General features: G+C 38.7%; 1 protein-coding gene across 3 annotated transcripts in view; it reads left to right on the forward strand.

The window, feature by feature from the left end:
* Window positions 1-1,434: 1,434 nt before the first annotated feature.
* The window catches only part of acsl1a (acyl-CoA synthetase long chain family member 1a), a 22,802-nt gene continuing 5,468 nt past the window's right edge, over window positions 1,435-18,768 (forward strand). For 2 of the 3 annotated variants that reach the window (XM_035659869.1, XM_035659872.1), the window contains exons 1-10: window positions 9,366-9,494; window positions 11,869-12,081; window positions 13,705-13,819; window positions 13,931-13,995; window positions 14,104-14,205; window positions 14,897-14,996; window positions 15,123-15,298; window positions 15,540-15,572; window positions 15,803-15,854; window positions 15,946-16,019. In XM_035659869.1, the coding sequence (XP_035515762.1) occupies window positions 11,887-12,081; window positions 13,705-13,819; window positions 13,931-13,995; window positions 14,104-14,205; window positions 14,897-14,996; window positions 15,123-15,298; window positions 15,540-15,572; window positions 15,803-15,854; window positions 15,946-16,019 (912 nt within the window). In that variant the 5' untranslated portion in view covers window positions 9,366-9,494; window positions 11,869-11,886. Of the gene's footprint in view, window positions 1,547-9,365; window positions 9,495-11,868; window positions 12,082-13,704; window positions 13,820-13,930; window positions 13,996-14,103; window positions 14,206-14,896; window positions 14,997-15,122; window positions 15,299-15,539; window positions 15,573-15,802; window positions 15,855-15,945; window positions 16,020-18,768 lie in introns of those variants that run through there. The other variant, XM_035659871.1, reaches the window with a different exon arrangement.

Below are 18,768 nucleotides of genomic sequence, written 5' to 3' on the forward strand. Positions count from 1 at the left end.
TTTTCCAACAAGGACAATGAGTCCCAACACCGTACAAGCAGAAACTCCTAACAAAGAATTGGTTAAAATTAACAAGTATTTCCAGGTCGTTAGACATGGCCAAGGTCAAAGTTCCCAGACCTGATTCCAACTCTTAGAGCAGCTCGTCTGTTCGGATAAAGATGCCTGGAAACCTGCGCGTTTGTTGCGCACTTAACCGCTCGTCCTCATCAAGTCCTAGCACTGAGCGCTGCGGAAGCTGTTCGTATTATCCTTGCACCCAGTCAGACAGAAGAGTATGGCACATGAGACTTGTCCGAGTCTCCTCGTATTGTGCCACAAAGACTTCGATCAGGAAGGATCCATAAACCCAAGCGGGTGCTCTGCTTCGCTGGTACATCGCCAGCAACGGGCAAACAGAGTGGCTCGCTACGACACATCGTCATCTTAAGGCAAGCTGCGGCCGATATTTTGCGCGCCACTCTTTTCTTTCTTTTTCTAATTAGTTAAAAAAGTTTCACAAAATCCATAGAATCTTTCGTTCCAAGCTCACCAATTGTGTACCCAGAGTTGTCTCGGTAGACTATTTCCTTCACAAGAAAAATAAAAATCTTTAATTATTTACTGTTTCGAAGGCCTAGAAATGTGGGCAAAGGTTGAGAGGCAGTTGGGGTCATAATTGACCGGCGTAGACATGGCAGGCTCTCGCAAGGCACTGTATGTACAACCATAGTGTGCATTAGTATTAGAGTACTTGTACACCATTTTATGCTACTTTATACTTTTACATCTCAAAAGCAAATACTTTTGACTCCATTACATTTGTCTTACAGCTTTAGTTACAAGTTTTCATTCTCTTCCTGTCAAGTGAAAACCATGTAGGCCTATCTCCAAATTTTGGGGATTTGAAATTTTTCTGTTAAACCAAAGGATTAAGTGTTCCTTTGCGGATTAAGAACATTTTCTGACTTAATTCTCTGACTTAAACTAAACAAACAATCTAAAAAAAAACTTGGATTACCTGGAAAAAGCACTGTCACGAAGCTGAAAACAGGGCTGTGTCTGAGCTCATGAAAAGTTGACTTTTAGAGATGTGGTTCTCACAAGACACTGACGCAACAAAGATATGATTATCTTATAGAATATCATGCATTGCTGATTAAACTACCCCAACAGTTTATAAAGTAGTTAACATTAGCACAACAACAGTAAAATGCAACACACATGAATGCACCCAGTAATCCAAAAACACCCCAGATAATAGAGAGAGACCATTTTACTGCAGAATGAGCTATGACTCAATGTTGCTGATAATACTTCAGCAAGCTTTCTGAGTGCAGTTTGACTTATAATGGACTATTTCCACAGTGTGGGTCAATCTGAATCCTTCTTCCGACCACTTCCCATTGACCAATAACAGCACACCTCTCAAACATTAGGCAAAGCAACACGTGTGCTCGCCCCTGATTGGCGGAGAGCTGCACCATCTGAACAACATGTAGACCGCTCTTGCTGCTGTTGCTGCTTGTTGAAGAATCAGATCCGGATCTGCCTCTGCTTCTCACAGGTTGGTGGAAACATGCTCACACACACACACACCGCCTTTAAGTATTAGAGAGAAAATTGGCGTCGACTATCTTATTAGAAGCGTGATGCTTAGACGAGCCCTCAGCGAAAAACAAGCTGTTCTTCCCTTATTGTTGCCTTAAAATAGACCAGAGTCAAGCCACGTTTTGCGTCTTTTCTCCACATCATTTCTTCATTTCCGTTTTTATGTCATAATGTCCCCCATTGGACGGCGTGTTCAGTCAGCAATTGTGCCTTTTTAATCAGAATAGTGCGTTCATCTCTCATATCCGCCGTTATCACAGATAAAAACCTGCGTAGGCATGAAGCTGATGCTCTGAAATATAATCAGACGTATGGACACGTAGCATTAGACACCGTGTGTGAGATTACACTTTGTTTTGAAACTTCTTGTCTAATCTCCGCCTCGCCCACTTTTTGCATGTGAGCTGCCCTGCGCACACTGTAAGTTAATAAGATACCGAGCGGTAAAAGAGGAACAGTGGAACCATTTTATCAAGCGTATGTCTTGGCACCCCCCGCCATAACTGTTTATTTCAGTCTGTGTGGCTGGTAACCTCAAACCAGTCCTCCTCAGCACACATCAATGAGGAAGTCACAGTAGAAAACACTGAGCCCGAGACTGTACCGGTTGTCTTTCAGGCTGCAGCCCACTCCATGCATTCATTTCTTATACAGTAACCAACATTATATCAGCAAACTTGTTTCAGGTGTATAATTCATCACAGTGACAGTGCAGTTTGGATTGAATGTAAAAAAAAAAAAATCACAATGACACAGCTAAAAAAACAAAAGTGCAACAGAGATGACACCGACCATCTTTTAGGGTGCAGCCCTCTGGTGTTAATTAAAGGTCACCAAAAAACCTAATTATCACAGTTGCCAAGCAACCAGCAGAGACTCCCAAGAAGTAACTGATCCCAACCAAGAAATAGTCTGGCGCATAACCACCTGTAAAACACCACACTTGAGAGAGAGAGAGAGAGAGAGAGAGAATATGTAATTTGTAGGTGACTTACACATTCTGACACACACACACTGGTATGATTCTTTAAACCTTACTGCATACATCAGAGAAACAGTTGTTATTTAGATCAAAGGTTGGACTGTTTCTGTTTCCTTTTCATATAACCAAATTCCACAGAATGGAAGTGACAGGGTGGCGGTCTTTTTGTGTAACACGTTTGGGGGCGCCGACCTGTTCTGAAGTGAACCAAAGGATGACAAAGCAGATCATGATTTGACATTGTGAACTAGCATGGGATCATGGGAGTTATCATGACCACCACTGCCGTCATTGCAGTCAGTTTAGGATTCATTCAGTGTTCAACATTCAAAGGCAGCTGGCCCATAGTGGGCGATAGTGCACCGCCCTCCTTCAGCCACACGAAAAAAGAGAGAAAAAAGAGTTTATTTTGCCGGGCTGAGTCTTAATCATAGACTGTATATAAAGGTCTTAATATTATTGTCCAATCAGCAGCCAGACAGCCCTCTCCAACCAGCAACCCCGCCCCATGGGGCAGATTTCAGTCAGATCTGAAGCAATCGCCCCAGGCCCTCTCATACATTACATGTTATGAGATTCTTTTTCTTCAAATTTTGGACCCTAACTCAATTTTCCCGGAGCCCATAGATAATGAATTGCCTAGCATCTAAATGCTCAGCTTTTGTCTCTCGATAAACTGAAGATCCCAGACGTCAATGACTAAAAAATCTCGCATCTGATTAAAATCATATATTTACTAAGAAATCTCTGATGCAATAGACAAAGGGGTATGACACCATTGAACTGGCGGTGAAACGCAGCGTTACCTGAATAAAATGACAGATTTCTCTGGGTTTGAGAATTGTTGGAAACATTTGGGATAATTCACCGCTCAACAATATATACTGATATAACATGTCTAGTGGTTATAGACGTTTGAATGGGGAAATGCATATTATAACTTTCAATCCGTCAGCACATCTGGAAACTTTCCTTGTTGGTACTGGCATCCATGAAGGAAAAACCTGGGGGAGAAAGGTGTGTGTTGGTGCTGAATGATGGTGCCCTTTTTCGGGGGTTTGCTTGGTAATCATGTCCACATCCACTGACAGATTTCCTCTAACAGGAATCTGTGGAATGTAGCTTGAGTGGGTGTTTTCCTCCCTACCAAAGAAAATGTTTAAAACACTAGGTAATGCTCTTTGGGCCATGCTGTGCGGTCACATGAGCAGTTACACTACTGACATGGGATGGTAGTAAATTAACCGTGCCGACTCAGTCATGTGTTTTTGCCCTCGAATACAGGAGCAGCTTTTATTGGAGCCAACAGAGCGACACTTTGTGGTTCTGTGATTCAAGAGCCGACTGCCACCCTGTTGCTGTCATTTGAGAAAACCAGCATCGGCATGTCTGACTGTTTTGGAGTTTTGGAGCCCTACAAAAGCCTGAGATAGCTGGTGTTTACACAACAATCAAGTGTGGCTCTGACGGCTCTGACGTGGGACCTTTTTTATTTTTTATTTTTTCAAAGCAGGAATTTCAGCTCAGATTTAGAAAAGTCATCCTTTTTTTTGTTCCTGATGTCACTAACTGACTAAATTAAATTCAGAAGGATCATGTGAGAGAAACAAGTTGACCATCTGGCTCTATAAACCACCCTCAAATTATCATGCTTCTGCATGGAGCTTTAAGAGAAGAATGCATTACTGTGAATGCTGTTTCTCCCAAATGATTTTCCAGTGGAACTTCTTGGAAAATATCAGCCAGTTACAAGAAATCATCTGATTCTGGGTGAATAATATGCAGTTAACAAAGGGAAGTCATTCATCCTAGTGTTTTTTAGTTAGTTGTTTGAGGTACAACTAAAACAGTTAGTCAATTAACAAAAGAATAGTAATCAGCTATATTGATAATTGATTGTTGTTTTTCAGGCAAAAACATTCCCAAATTCCAGCTCAGTTGTGAGGATTTGCTGCGTTTGTTTGCATTATGTGATAGTAAAGTGAATATTTTGGGATTTTGGATGTAATACGCCGTTATGCTAGGTTTAAGGTTCTGTGATTGTGGCATTTTTCAACATTTTCTGTTATTTAATAGACTAAAGGACTAAACGATTATACAAGATAGTAATGGTCTGTCTTATCTGTAATAAAAATAAGCAATACAGTGTGCTGGAGTTTATAATTTTTAGTCAAAATCACTGAAAATAACCAGAGAAGAAGAGTATGGCATAAAGGTACCCTTGATTAGTTTTTGACCAATAGTAGCGTCATGGAGCAATGTTTGTACGAGTGGGTCCCACCTCTTTCTGCACACAGGAACGTGATACATTCCTGCAGATGTTTTCACACAATTTCATTGATTTTCACAGACATTTGACTTTAAGACCTTAAGGATACACACACATTTAAACATAAACAAACCAATCCAAAGGGCTCCTTTAAATTTGATTTGCCCAGATTTTACTGAGAGTAACTCATACATTAGGTTCAAAAGGACGTGTGTGTTTTGTTTGACCTGCTGTGTAGAGGTCATGTGTCCTGATGCTGTGTTGGTAGCTGTTAACGGGTGCGTGACCTTTGTTCCACTTCACAAATCCCATCCTCCACCTTCCCTTCCACTTATATTTCTCCACTGTGTGACTGGGGTGTGTGGTTTCATCAGGGAGGTCAGGACCTGCAGTCTTGAGTGTGATTGTCTTGTGCAAGGTCAGCTTTTGTGTACACAAGCCCAGGGTTAAATGTGACTGGAGGAGGATGGACACGAGTCAGGGTTGAAGCCGTCACACTGAAGCCACATGAGCTTCAACAATCATCCAGAAGCCGACAAACGGACGTCATCTTATTTCTTAGTGAATTGTTGTACGCCAGCATGCCCTAAACTCTCTTAGCACATATCCGCTGAGAGAGTATAGGTTGTCTCTTCCTGTTCACACATTTACCATTTGCCTTCAGAGGGTTCCTCTTTCTTGATACGAATCAAGAGTTTGTCGTCTATCAGTTGCATTTGAGCATCATCATGCTATATTCCTGTAACCTATATGTAAGTGGTTTTACACAAGAATATATTGACTCCTACTTCGATTACTGCCCTCTGGGCCTGCTGTGCTATCGGTAAAACTGTTGAATTATCAATGAATTATTGGCAGCCGGACTGAAGCAGATCCAATCAATCCAAGTCAGTAACACATGAATTTCACATGTCAACATTTTACATTTTTAGAACAGAATCAATAGTGAACAACTGCACATGCATCTACTTGTGTACAAATGAGTAAGTTGTATACAATGTTGAAGAACCTGAAAGCACCAGCTTGTCATGTTGTAATGTGTCTGTGTTAGGAGTTGTTGTCTGAATATGTTGTAATGTGTCTGTGTTAAGAGTTGTTGTCTTAACATGTTGTAATGTGTCTGTGTTAGGAGTTGTTGTCTTAACATGTTGTAATGTGTCTGCGTTAAGAGTTGTTGTCTGAGCAGGTTTGGTGAGATATTTTATTTTATTTTAATATCTTATTCACATTATAGCAAGACATTTCTCTTTATTATACAGAATCTTAAAAACATGTATGTATGTTATGACAATACACTTCCCCATGTTTTCATTTAAGAAAAATGTCCAGTTTGTGCCTGAAGACATCAGAATCAGAATCTGGTTTATTGCCAAGTTTTCACATACAAGGAATTTGCCTCGGTACATTGGTGCATAAGAATCACATTCAAGCGTAGAAAAATATAAATAAAAAGATTTTAAAAAAAATAGAGGAAATAAAAAGGAGCCACTATATACAAATATAAAGAGTGAGAGAATATCTCCAAATGGCAGGATACTTAAATAAATGAGTAGAGTTGTACAGAAATGTGCCAAAAAAGAAATTGTAGCCTACATTGGCTAGAAACAATGAGAGACACAGGCAAAGTATCCATCCATGTTTTATATTTTTTGATCCTCTGCAAATTATTACCCAAAACCCAAAGACACTTTGTTGACAATCACTTCAGACAAAAAGAAAAAAGCATCACTGACATCCTCACAATAGTCAGTTACTGTTGCGGTGTCTGTTAAGCCCTCCATTCTTGCAGGGCACAATGCAGATTTACCATCTCAAATTCTTGGTAATCTTTTGAAAACAATGGGTTGTTGTTTCAAACAGAATTAGACGACAAAAAAAAAGCAGCTTCTCATTTCTAGCTGGCGACTGTTGATTTCACATGCATAATATTGTGCTAAAAGACTGAGGCTAAAGCGACACCTCCCAGTCCGAAACTCACAGCATTTCACCATGTATCATCACATGTAGAAGACAGCCCCCTTCTTGTATGACACTGCAGAGAGTATGATAAGGCCGGACTGTGTTCCAACATATGATTTGTAATAGTTACTTATGTGGTTTGGAAACTAGTTAGCCGGACATGCTAACGATTGCATCTGACATTAGAGCAAACAAACAGTTCTATATTAATTATTAATATATTACTTGCATTTCTGTGTAGATGTCCGGTATGTCTTACTACAGCCCTGTGTATTGATCAATCCAGTAATTGTTTCCACTGTGCATTGACGTATACTGCTTTACGCAGATTCAGGCAGCAGCTGAGAGAAAGCTGCTTTTGAGATTTGGAAGCGAGCATCTTGTCAAAATGGGATTAAGTTAAAGTTTGTTTAAAGACTCCACGTGGTAATCCTCCAGTGATAAGGTTGTAATAATGAGCTTAAATCATCTGACCTGACGCTCAACACCCAAGCCGACTAGCTGCTTGGGGTCACGCTGCTAATGCTTTTCAGACGTCTCCATGAAGAGGAACATTTCTTAGGAAATAAAGTGTGACTGACCAACCATGTGTTTTTTTTTTTTTTGTAACTTCCTGGCTGTGGTTTGGAGTGACTGTTTCAAAACTACAGCTGTAGTCTGCTCTAAGCTCCAGGCTGCTGCCAACCACTCTGGATGTTCTGTTATGTGTCAAATGAAGCAGCTGCCCTCTCCCCCTCTTTTTTCAATGTCTTGTGTGTGCTTGGGTGTGGGGTGACTGGCGAGCTGGCTCTGCCATTGGCTTGTCATCTTCCCAGGCCAAGTATGGAGAGTAGAGGTGGTGGCGGGGAAACCAAGCAGGACACCAATGACATTTGCTTGCTGTTAGCCGTCTGACATAGAATAGAGCTAAACCCTATTTTCATTTTCACTTAAACTGTTAATTACTCTTTTGATTAATAACTTACTAATGTAAAACAAAACCAGGACAAATGCTAATGTTGTAGTGCTAAAACTACACATCCTCAGGTTCTCAAACAGCTTCTCTTTGTCATATATAACAACAAACTGAATGACTTTAGGTTTTGGGCTCTGCTAAGTTGTGGTTGGCATTATTCACTTATATTTCATTCACCAAACAATTAATCAATGAATAAAAAAAAAAACAGGCAGATAAACTGATGGTAAAAATAATCCTTAGTGATCAATTTTTGTTGGATATCAAATCACAAATTTCTAAAGCTGTAAGTAACCAATTTATAATTTGATACATGTTTTTTTGTTTTTTTAATGAAAGTGTGGGAGAAAGTCAAAATTGCTAGAATAGTTGGAATTTTTAATTGTATGTTGGTCTAATTGGGATAATAGGCAACTTGTTTCAAGGGGACTGCTGTTACTGGTGAAACTCACGGAAACTACTATAAATTAAAGAAAAGTTGTGGTGTTTGGACAAAATTGCAAGGTCGTGCAGGATTAGGTATTTGTTCAATTTGCGTTAATTGTAGCAATCGCAACCTTCCTGGAGGGATCAATCACTTAGAAAATTCATTTAACAAAAATTGATGGTTGATTTCAGTAGTGGGTGGGTGATATGACGCGTCAGAGATATCAGTTAATACCGTGGTACCCTTATTAATAATAATATCTGGGTGTATTAGGCCAAATCAATGAGAAGGACTGCTGTCTGGTAAAAGTGAATTTCTGCATCAATGTAACAAAATACCTTGATTTAAATACAATCCAGATAATACCCAGAATATCAGGACATAAAATTCCATATACGATAGGATTTAAAATAGGATTTGATACTTACCAGCCACCTCTACGTTTCAGCATTGTGTGATACGTTTCTGTTACAGTGGCTACAGTCACAGCTGATTTGCTCTCAGGCTTTCTACTTTTAACACTGTAGGAGACAATTTCACCTGGAAATAAATCCACATGCAAAATATTGAGGCGTAGTTCGTCTCAACTGCAGTTAATTAACTTGAAATGATACTTATCCATGTTAGATCCCAGGGAATCTGCACATATGCTCAGGTTTGTGTGTGTGTCACTCATGTGCTCACATACTCCGGGCTATTAGCATGAAAATAGGGGAATTTGTCAACATATCAATTGTGTAGAATACACAAAACCCTCTTGTAATTGGTGTGTAATTCTTCGTTTGACTAGTTTCAGCACATTGGGCGCAGGGCAACACAAGAATTGCACACACTGTATCCAGATAACGTGTGATAAGATATTGGTAATTCAGTCTTGAATACACATTAATGAAAAATTCTTAAATCGCGCCGATCAGCACTCATTCATTCTGAATTAGTCTGATAGAATTTGTGGCCTCCATTACTTTTCAATCACTTGTACACCTGATAGCCTGTTGTAATCCACTTGTGTACAATATATGTATAAATATGTTTTTTTTTTCACAAGGAAAAAAAGCTCATGGCGGTAATGAAATTGAAAATCAACCTGCTACTGGTATTGCAATCCAAGGAGTGGCTAGCAGTGCCTCACACGTCATGTGTTTCTGTTTGAAAGGGGCGTGTTTCTGCTATTCATAGTGGTGAGAACCTCAGAGGTCTATTAGAGGTCACTGTGAGTCCTTCTAATAGCAACTGCTGCAGCAAAAGGCCTTTCAGATAATATATCTCTGGACACAGTCTCTGCCTTTCTTCATATATACACTGTGGGACTGTGAGTATAGATATTTATTTTGTCTTAATTTGACAGTAATCAATGATTTCTCTCTTTGAAAATCCATTTAGCTGCATTTAAGTTTGTCCTTGTGCGGACGTACAAGTGGTGTAATTGTTGCTTGTATTTCATAGTGAGTAATAGTAACACCTGTAAGATTTAGTGGAGCATTTATGAGGTGTAATGAGTGTTTGATTATTTATGATTTATTTATTTTTATAGATGACAAAAAGAACTAAACAGCTTTTAATGGATGTTGTATTTGTTTTGATATTGAAATATAAAAATGAAGGAAGGTTTCATTGATCTCCTTTCATCTTATCTCAGAATATACTGTACTTAGTTGTAGCTGAGTTCTCATTAAAAGTCTACTTAGGAAATGTTTGCTATTTGGTAGTTTTTCTACAGTACTTTATCCCAGTTGGCACTGATCCCAGGTCATGGGCTCCTTGTTATTAATAGAAGTAGGTGAGAAGTCAATTGTTACCTCTATGATGGTTGTTCACTTGTTCATTTACCTACAGAGCTGCTACCATTTAATCTAGCGGTCAAATGAGACCGCCCAGTCTAATAACATTAAAAAACATATTAGAAAATAATAATAAACAATTGCAAATTGACTGCTTAAACAAAGCAATGAACACAGCAATGTTTCAAACATAGNNACTTTGACGGCACTCCACGGACACGCCCTTCAACGTACATGCACAAATAGTACAACTTTTAATCAGCAACATACTTTGACTGTACTGACCATTTTGAAGCAGATCAAATAAATTCCCTAGGAGGAGCTCTTTCAAATACAATGCAAAAAAACAAAACAAAAAATTAAATTCAATACAATTCAATTTTATTTGTATAGCGCCAAATCATAACAGAAGTTATCTCAACATATGCCTATAAAGCCATAAGATAATAACTTGTGCGCACAAGATAAAAAATATTTAGGGGCTCCGTAGGATGTAATGATTAAAACATGATTCCTGGTTAGATATATTAGCGAGTGAGTTTAAATAGGTCTTTCTTGCCACAGGCTCCTCTCATTTGCATTTTACATTAACATCAAGTTAAAAGGCAGGCAGACAGTTTTGGCTATCATTTGACGGCTATATTAAAATTTTTAGAGGAACTAAATCCAGGACTTTGAAGATTTGAAACCCAGTGAGTTCATTTCTAAAACATCCAGACTGGAAAGCCTCACTTCCCTTCCGGAACAAGTCGTGTAGGGTTCAGCGCAGTGTGTACAGTGTCTGAGTTCTTATGTCTGCATGGAGGCTTGTGATCTGAAAATGTGTGTGTGGAGTCATGTTTCCTTCCTGTGTCTTTTGTTTCCAAGTGCACAGCTGTTGAATAGGATAGCACATCTTCCTTTTGTATACAACACTTATGTAAGCCAAACATACCATGCAAGTGCTTCTCGGTCAGCGGTAGTATTTCTTAACCGTTTGAGTTTATGTTCAAGGTTTGACTTTCAAACCAATTCACGTCTTTCAGTTTTATGGATTTTAAACATCTCAAAGCTCAAAGACGACGCATTTAAGATGTTGTAAAATAGAGGATGCACTCAATACCTTGTTTTCTCATGATGATCATCTTTATATCATGTATCTAATAGCCTAACAGAGTTTATGTAAAGGAAGGCGTAAAACAAGAATAGCTGAACGTAGAATGAAAAGGTAAAATGTGATTCCCCGAAAAAAGGAAAATAAATTAATGATGTGTATTGAAATTAAGATAAATTAATTGCAAGATCAAAACAGGTTAAATGAGTACTTTTAAAGTCTTTTAAGATGTGATATGTGACCTATTTATGTTGAAGGACATAGTTAAGATCTTCAAAACTAAAGTTGGGAAGACCTAATAAAACAATGTTGGATTTGTTTTCATTATGTAAAGAAGATTTGAGACATTAAACACTTGATATATGTGAAATCTGAACGGCAGATCTTAAAATTGCCAGAGCCAAATAATCGGATATAGTAACGTTGCGTGCAGTGGATCACTGAATCACAGTGCTGAACGCTGTATGATTCACTGTGGATCAATCCTTGAAGCTTTATTTTGGTTTTATATTTTATGTTACTTTCATTATCACATCATTGTGCCAGAAATATGTACCAGTGCTGTATTATGTTAAACTTTACTTACTGGCAATAGCTTAACAGTGACTGGAAGAAATAAAAAATTTAAGATTATTTCCTTTTTGAAATAAACATTGTAAATGGCACAAAATAAAGCAGTAAAATGAAGAGGTTTGTGATTACGATCATAATGGATGCAACAATGGTTAAATTATGTAAACTAAAACTGACATTTTCCAAATATATCTCTGAGAGTTTCCAAACGTAATAACGTGATCTCTGTTTCCCTGCAGGATCAGTGCAGAACAGTCATGCAGGCACAGGAAGTCCTGAGACAGCTGCGGATTCCCGAGCTGGACGATCTTCGGCAGTATTTTCGAGGCTTTCCCACCAATGCGCTCATGGGCATGGGTGCCTTTGCTGCCTTCACCACCTACTGGTTCGCCTCCCGGCCGAAAGCCCTCAAGGCACCCTGTGACCTCGGCCTGCAGTCAGTGGAAATGCCAGTAAGTGTGATCCTACAACACAGAAAGAACTTAAATGTCTGTCCACCCACTGTCCTGTAATACTTTGTGTTAGAGGAATAACTGAAACATGATCCAACCTCTGGAATGCAAAAGAAAGCTAGTGAGCAGATCTCATTCAGCAGGAATGTTAGTGGGATCCTCTCCAAAAACTTTAATGACAGCTGAAGTTCTGTATCATCCTCACTCTTTGTCACATTTAAAGTGTTAAAAGAGTGAATCTGAGACTAGTTTTCTGTGCTGGTAAAGTGGACTATAGAGATTTGTTTTTCATTATTCCAGTACCGCTTTCTAATAAGGGACCATTTTATAAGGGTTTATTAGTTGGAATTAATTATTATACAGGTTGTGAAGAATCCCTTTGGTTGATGTTTGTCCTGCATTTTCAGCCGACTGTTTGTAGACCTGATGGATCAAAAACCTTTTTATTAATGACTTATTAACATTAAGAAACCCATGAGCCACGGTTTACGAACATTTATGTTTTTTTAGCAACTCGACGGTTATTCTTATGAATGGCTAATAACTGATCTATAAAGCATTATTAAATAATGTATTAACCATTAATAAAGGCATTAATTGCAACTTATAAAATTTTCATAATGCTGTGCTCCTTATTAAAAAATATTGTTCCCAACATATTGGTCCTTTGAAATATTTCAGGAGACACAAGAAGCACTCAATGGAAAGTCTGACCTAGTCACTGAGTTTAACAACAGTTTGGGGTAGTAATTCAATTATTTTTATTCGTATAGGGCTAATTTATAACAAAAGTTATTTCAGGACACTTTTCAAATAGAGCAGGTCTAGACCGTACAATACAATAGTAGCTGTTTATGTATGTGAACAAAAGACACACATCTCTCATATGATATCAACATCAATGATTGAGTCAGTAGGCATGAACCGTCAAAGGCTGAAACTGTCATTTTTAAAAACAAATGGGAGAAAATAATGAGCCTTTTAGTTTTTCTGCTGTAACATTTTCTGTCATACAACACATTTAAGCTCAAACTACAACTGCTGCATCGTGTACTGTTTGTGAACGAGTCGGCTCTATTTGCTCCTTTAACAAGGGGGGGGGCAGAGACGATTTCTTACTTTCTTTTTTTTTTTGAAAATTAGGCTAATAAATGACAGAATAATAGGATGTTCGTATAACATACTTGTTAAATATGATCCAGAAAGTCTCTCTTTCGGTAACATTAGGCCCAAGCATGGTCAGATTTTTGCATATTGCGACAGTCACCAACATACAAAACAGACCAATAAAACATTCAATACACATGTCTTTACATTATTTAAGCATCAAGTAAACACAGTATAAAATTCTGGAAATGACTTATACGCTTTAATAAGGTTTAGTATAATTCTAATTGACTAATTACATAATAATATATGAGCACACATACCAATCATAGGTCAAAACATGGCTAAATGTGTCTGAATTATGAAAGCAATAAGTGGCTCTTATTGCTGAGCTGAGTCAGCTATCATCACTATCATGTGCTGTACAGGATCTGTGTTTGTGTCGAAATATCACAGAGGAACAGTATTCCCTCCTCACACAGGTTCGGTCGGTCACTGTGATTTTGTTTGTCGCAGGGTGCAGAACGCGCAAGGAGGTCAGTACTGAACGACAGCGACGAGCCACTGACGCACTACTACAGCGACGCATGCACGATGTATGAGGTGTTCCAGCGAGGGCTCAGAGTATCAAGTGAGTGTATCTCTGGTTCCTTTTAAATATGACACTCCCTAAAAACTTAAAGTCTTATTATGATAACTCTAGTGAATGTAGATAAAAGTAACCTCTATTTTTCTTCCGCAGATAATGGACCTTGTCTAGGATCGAGGAAACCAAACCAGCCATACGAATGGCAGTCTTATAAAGAGGTGAGACCACAGACTCAGGAAATCCAACATTGCACTTGTCCACAATACACAACTAACAAAGTCACAGTACATTTTTAACTAAATAGACTTTTGTTTTGTTTTGCACAGGTGGCAGACAGAGCGGAGAACATCGGTTCTGCACTCCTCCACAGAGGACACTCTCATACAGGAGACAAGTACATTGGTATCTTTTCCCAGAACAGGCCGGAGGTACAACACATTTCATATTTTTTAGCACTACCATGGCACAGTAAAGCAAAGCTATATTTTCTTATATTGTAGGCCAATCTATAGTGTAATGTTAATGTGCCTTATATAATGGACTCAAAATATCCCACTGTGCAATGTAAAAAAAATGGCGTACAATCAATGGCCACCAACCAGAAGTGAACTGACATCATGAATTGCGAAGAAAAAAGTCCATTTAGATGATGAGAGTAATGGGTGATGCTGGGATTTTTTTCAGTGAAACAGATTATCAAATAAATCCAGTCTAATAAATCAGTGTGCTGCTCCACTATATAGACCTCAATACAGAATAAACAGTATAACCAGTGCCTCCAGGAAGTTGTAATGTTGTGATCATAACAATTGATGCAAGTGCAATCAGTCACTGTGAATTTTGCACCGCGGTTTCTTCACAAGTTTTTCCCAATAGTCCAATGAGCGTCACCCCCATCTCGACTGTAGAGCAATTAGTAAATACAATTTCAGACAAAGCCACTGTCTCGTGTCCTTGTCCTCTCACTTTCCCTGTAGATTAAAACTCTTTTAAAATATTATCTTTTTCAATGGAGGGCTTATATAATCAGCCTACTTTCTATGAGTCAGACTATAAGGTCATTGACTTTTCATGAGTGATGAATGAGTTGATGTGTTTTCTCCGTTTTCTGTCTCTCAGTGGACCATATCGGAGCTGGCCTGTTACACATACTCCATGGTGGCAGTTCCACTCTATGACACACTTGGCACAGAGGCCATCGGCTACATTATTGACAAAGGTACACAAAAGGGCACCTTCAAACGCTAACAACACACCACCTGCAGTGCTATCGCAGCGCTCTAGCTCAAGGACACTGATACTGATACAAACGTAAGTGGTTAAAGTGGTGCCATCTGTTTTTCAGCTGCCATCTCAACAGTGATCTGCGACGTAGCCGAAAAGGCTCGGATGATTCTGGACTGTGTCAGCGGAAAAGGGCGAACGGTGAAGACGATTGTGCTCATGGAGGCGTTTGACACTGACCTGGTGGCCCGTGGACAGGAGTGTGGCATAGATATTCTGAGTCTGAAGGAGTTTGAGGTGAGAATAATAATAGTAATAACTTAATCTTGCATTTTTTGTTATTAATGTCAGGTGTTCAAAAAAAGGTGCTGCCATACTTTAATATTTTTTGGTGTGCCTCACCATCACATTGTTATTCAGTCGTAGAACTAAATGGAAATTAGGCCCTGCGATGCTGTGTGTTTCAAGCATGATTATGATCAGCACTTCCTGCAGACGCACTATATCTCACTGTTGTAATGTTTTGTATGTTTTAAAGACCTTGGGGAAAGCCAACCACCAGAAACCAGTGGTGAGTATGAACAGCCCATTATGACCTGTTGATGACATGACCAAAAGCTCTTAATTCTTACCAAATTACTACAAGGAGAATCATCTTTTCAACTTAGACAATTCACTTACGTAATCAGCAGGACTGATTAGGTATTGCACTGTTCTAATATATAGCATTTTAAACATTTCTAATGCAACTGCAACTCAGGCTTCTTGTACATTAGTGTAGATCTGTGATCTTTATTACAGCTCCCTAATCCAGAGGACCTCGCGATTATCTGCTTTACATCTGGAACCACAGGTAATCACACAGCTGGTCACAACTTTAACCTTCTGGCAAAGTTATTTTTTTTTAACCTCGTGTATAATCATGATGATAATTTTCCTTTCAGGAAACCCAAAAGGTGCAATGCTTACTCATGGAAATGTAATCTCCAACACTGCAGCTTTCATTAAAATTACACAGGTAAACAAACACAGCAGCTAGGTTTGGAAGATGTAAAATTCAAGTATTGAAAATGTCTAATAATGTGTGTTTCATTCTGGTCCCCTTGTTTTTAAGGTGGATGCTCTTTCTTTGATTTACTCACTAAAATGGCGTTAATATTGTGTTAATATTGGTTTAAGAGGAATCGTTTCTTACTGCTGATGTCCCCTTGATGGTCTAGTCCTTTTTTAGGAAATTATTTAACCCCAATATTAACGGCCCATTTTAAGTGGGAGTTTAAATCAAGAGAAAGAGGCGGCAATCCCACCCTTTTAAAAAAACAAGAGGACCAGATGAAAACACACATTATTAGACATTTTTCCAATACTGAATTTACATCTTCCCAAACCTAGCTGCTGTGTTTTACCGTTAATTTTAATGGAAAGCTGGCAGTGTTGGAGGATTACATTTCCCATATAAGCATTGCACCTTTTGGGTTTCCTGAAAGGGAAAATTTATCATTCATGATTATTGTAACTACGAGGGTTAAAAAAATAACCTTTGGCCAGGAAGGTTTAAAGGTGTACCCAGCTTGTGTATTAACCGTGGTTCCAGATGGGGTTAATGTTTTGAAATGGAACTTTTCATATTTTAATCGACTATATTTATTAATATAATATATTTTCCGAGCATTTAAGTAAAGCTTCTGAATTTGTAAAATACATATAAGTGCGCCTTCTAGATAATACCAAAGACAATTGGGTATGTGGCGGTGAAGTTGGTTAAACAACACTGACCCTTGTGTGAATAAAACGAACAATGATATTAAGCATTGCACAGTAGATTATAAGCAGCTCGCTTTGTACGTCAGGGGCCGTTCAGTCCTCATCCCATCGTGGGCCTCGAATCGGCTAATTTCTCGTAAAGGGCACTATCGATTGTTGAATGGGGATGAATTAAAAAAAAAAAAGCAACATAAGAACTAAAGACAAAAAAAAAAAAAAGATAATAATAAAAAAAAAAATACTAAAAAATAAATAAATTAAGAAAAAAAAATGACGCTGCAGCGACGGTCTTCCCGTGTGTCTCGTGTGGGTAGGAGCCGCAATGATTTTGTAGTCAGATAAACCTATAGATGACACTCCAAAAGATCTATGTCAACAGAGAAGCATGCCATGCATGTTTAATTCGAGTTATTCTTACTTACATTTTCCAGAATTGTTGATCTCTAGGTCCGCAACTTGTTTAATAATAAGAATAGTGATTCTTTTGGGCAGGTACAAAACTAAGTGCTCCAGGCCTCTTTTGGTATAAATAAAATATGCGTGCGTTAATCCACACAGTTTCTCTTCACTGGTAGATCAAGGCAAAACACAACCGGCTGTAATATTTTATGAGGTGAATGGGGCATCGAATTTTGCTTTAATCGAGGAGAGAAGGACGGCAGACTTTTAAAAGTGCGTGTGGTTCGAAAGTATCAGCATGTGGGACCAAATTCTATTCTTTCAAGTAACTACAGTAATACACTTACGCGGCATCTGCAAATGCATCTTATGTTTTTGTTCATTTCGCTCTGAAATATTACTAGACAATATAGGGCATTTCTTAGCTTCGAATGAGGCACTGGTCTGTATTGTACGTATGTTCCTTGTCTATATTTATAGGTCGACAAAAAACCAAACATAGGAGGTTCGCTTCTACAGTTATATTTTTTCACTCATTCGTTTATTAATGATGCCATCTTCCAAACAGTCCATTGAACATATGACAGGCTCACTTCTGTTGTTTTTTCATCTTTGCACGTTCTTGGAGCTTCTTGGGTTTGGGGCTTCCGTCGCTCCGTCGATGAGACTCATAGATCCAGGAGCAGCTCAGTGTCTCCAACCATCCTGGGCATCTCCTACGCTGTTGCACTGAGTGATCAGGTGAGGCCACTTCACAACACATGCCTCTATCCATCTTAATGGGATAAACTCGAGTTTTGTTTTCTGACAAAAAAAAAAACAATAGTTCCTGCACTCCCCAGTTTTAAAGAAGGCTAATTGGCCAGACTGAACATGTACCTGCTGGGTGACACCATGTACAACCCATGGGGACTGGACAGCAAGGTATATCAATACGTCAACTAGTTCTGCGGCCGTATTCTAGCTTGAAGGCCTGGGAATGTGTAAAATGTACACAGATTTTCTCTGAATCCTGAAACAGTGATTCTTTTGTGGCTCACCAGTTTGCTGGTCATCGTTGGGCCACCTCCTCTGCCCTGCCCAATGTCACATATGTCAAATGGATGGAAGTGGCAGTTAAATGAACCCCTGGCAGTCGCATTTAACGGAGAAGGGAGAATAAGGAGAAGGATCAGTAACCACATCAAATACATCAAACGTGGGTGAACAAATTTGTATTTTCGTCTAGTGGTACCTTCAGTAAACTTGCCCAATTTTTTCCAGTTTCTTATAACGAATGCTTAGCTAGAAATAACCCTTAAATAGCATTATATGTTTAAGACTTTTGGTGAAATGGTCCATTATGAACACAAACAGACCTCATTCCCCTTAAAAACCAAAAAATAATAATCTGAGAAATTTATCCTACCCTAACCATCCCGAGGAGAATGAAAATGACATACACCATATGCGTAGTTCATCCCTTCCTCTTGAATAAATACACCAGTACATCTACGATTCGATTCTTCAAGACCATCCATATAAAAACGCGACATCTTTTAAATCCCCACGTTATGATACCGACAAGTACCAGAGAGAAATATGTGCAATTTTATAATGCATAT

This window comes from Morone saxatilis, unplaced genomic scaffold, assembly GCF_004916995.1.
Source record: "Morone saxatilis isolate NCDOM2014 unplaced genomic scaffold, NCSU_SB_2.0 Contig17, whole genome shotgun sequence".
Classification (NCBI taxonomy): Eukaryota; Metazoa; Chordata; class Actinopteri; family Moronidae; genus Morone; species Morone saxatilis.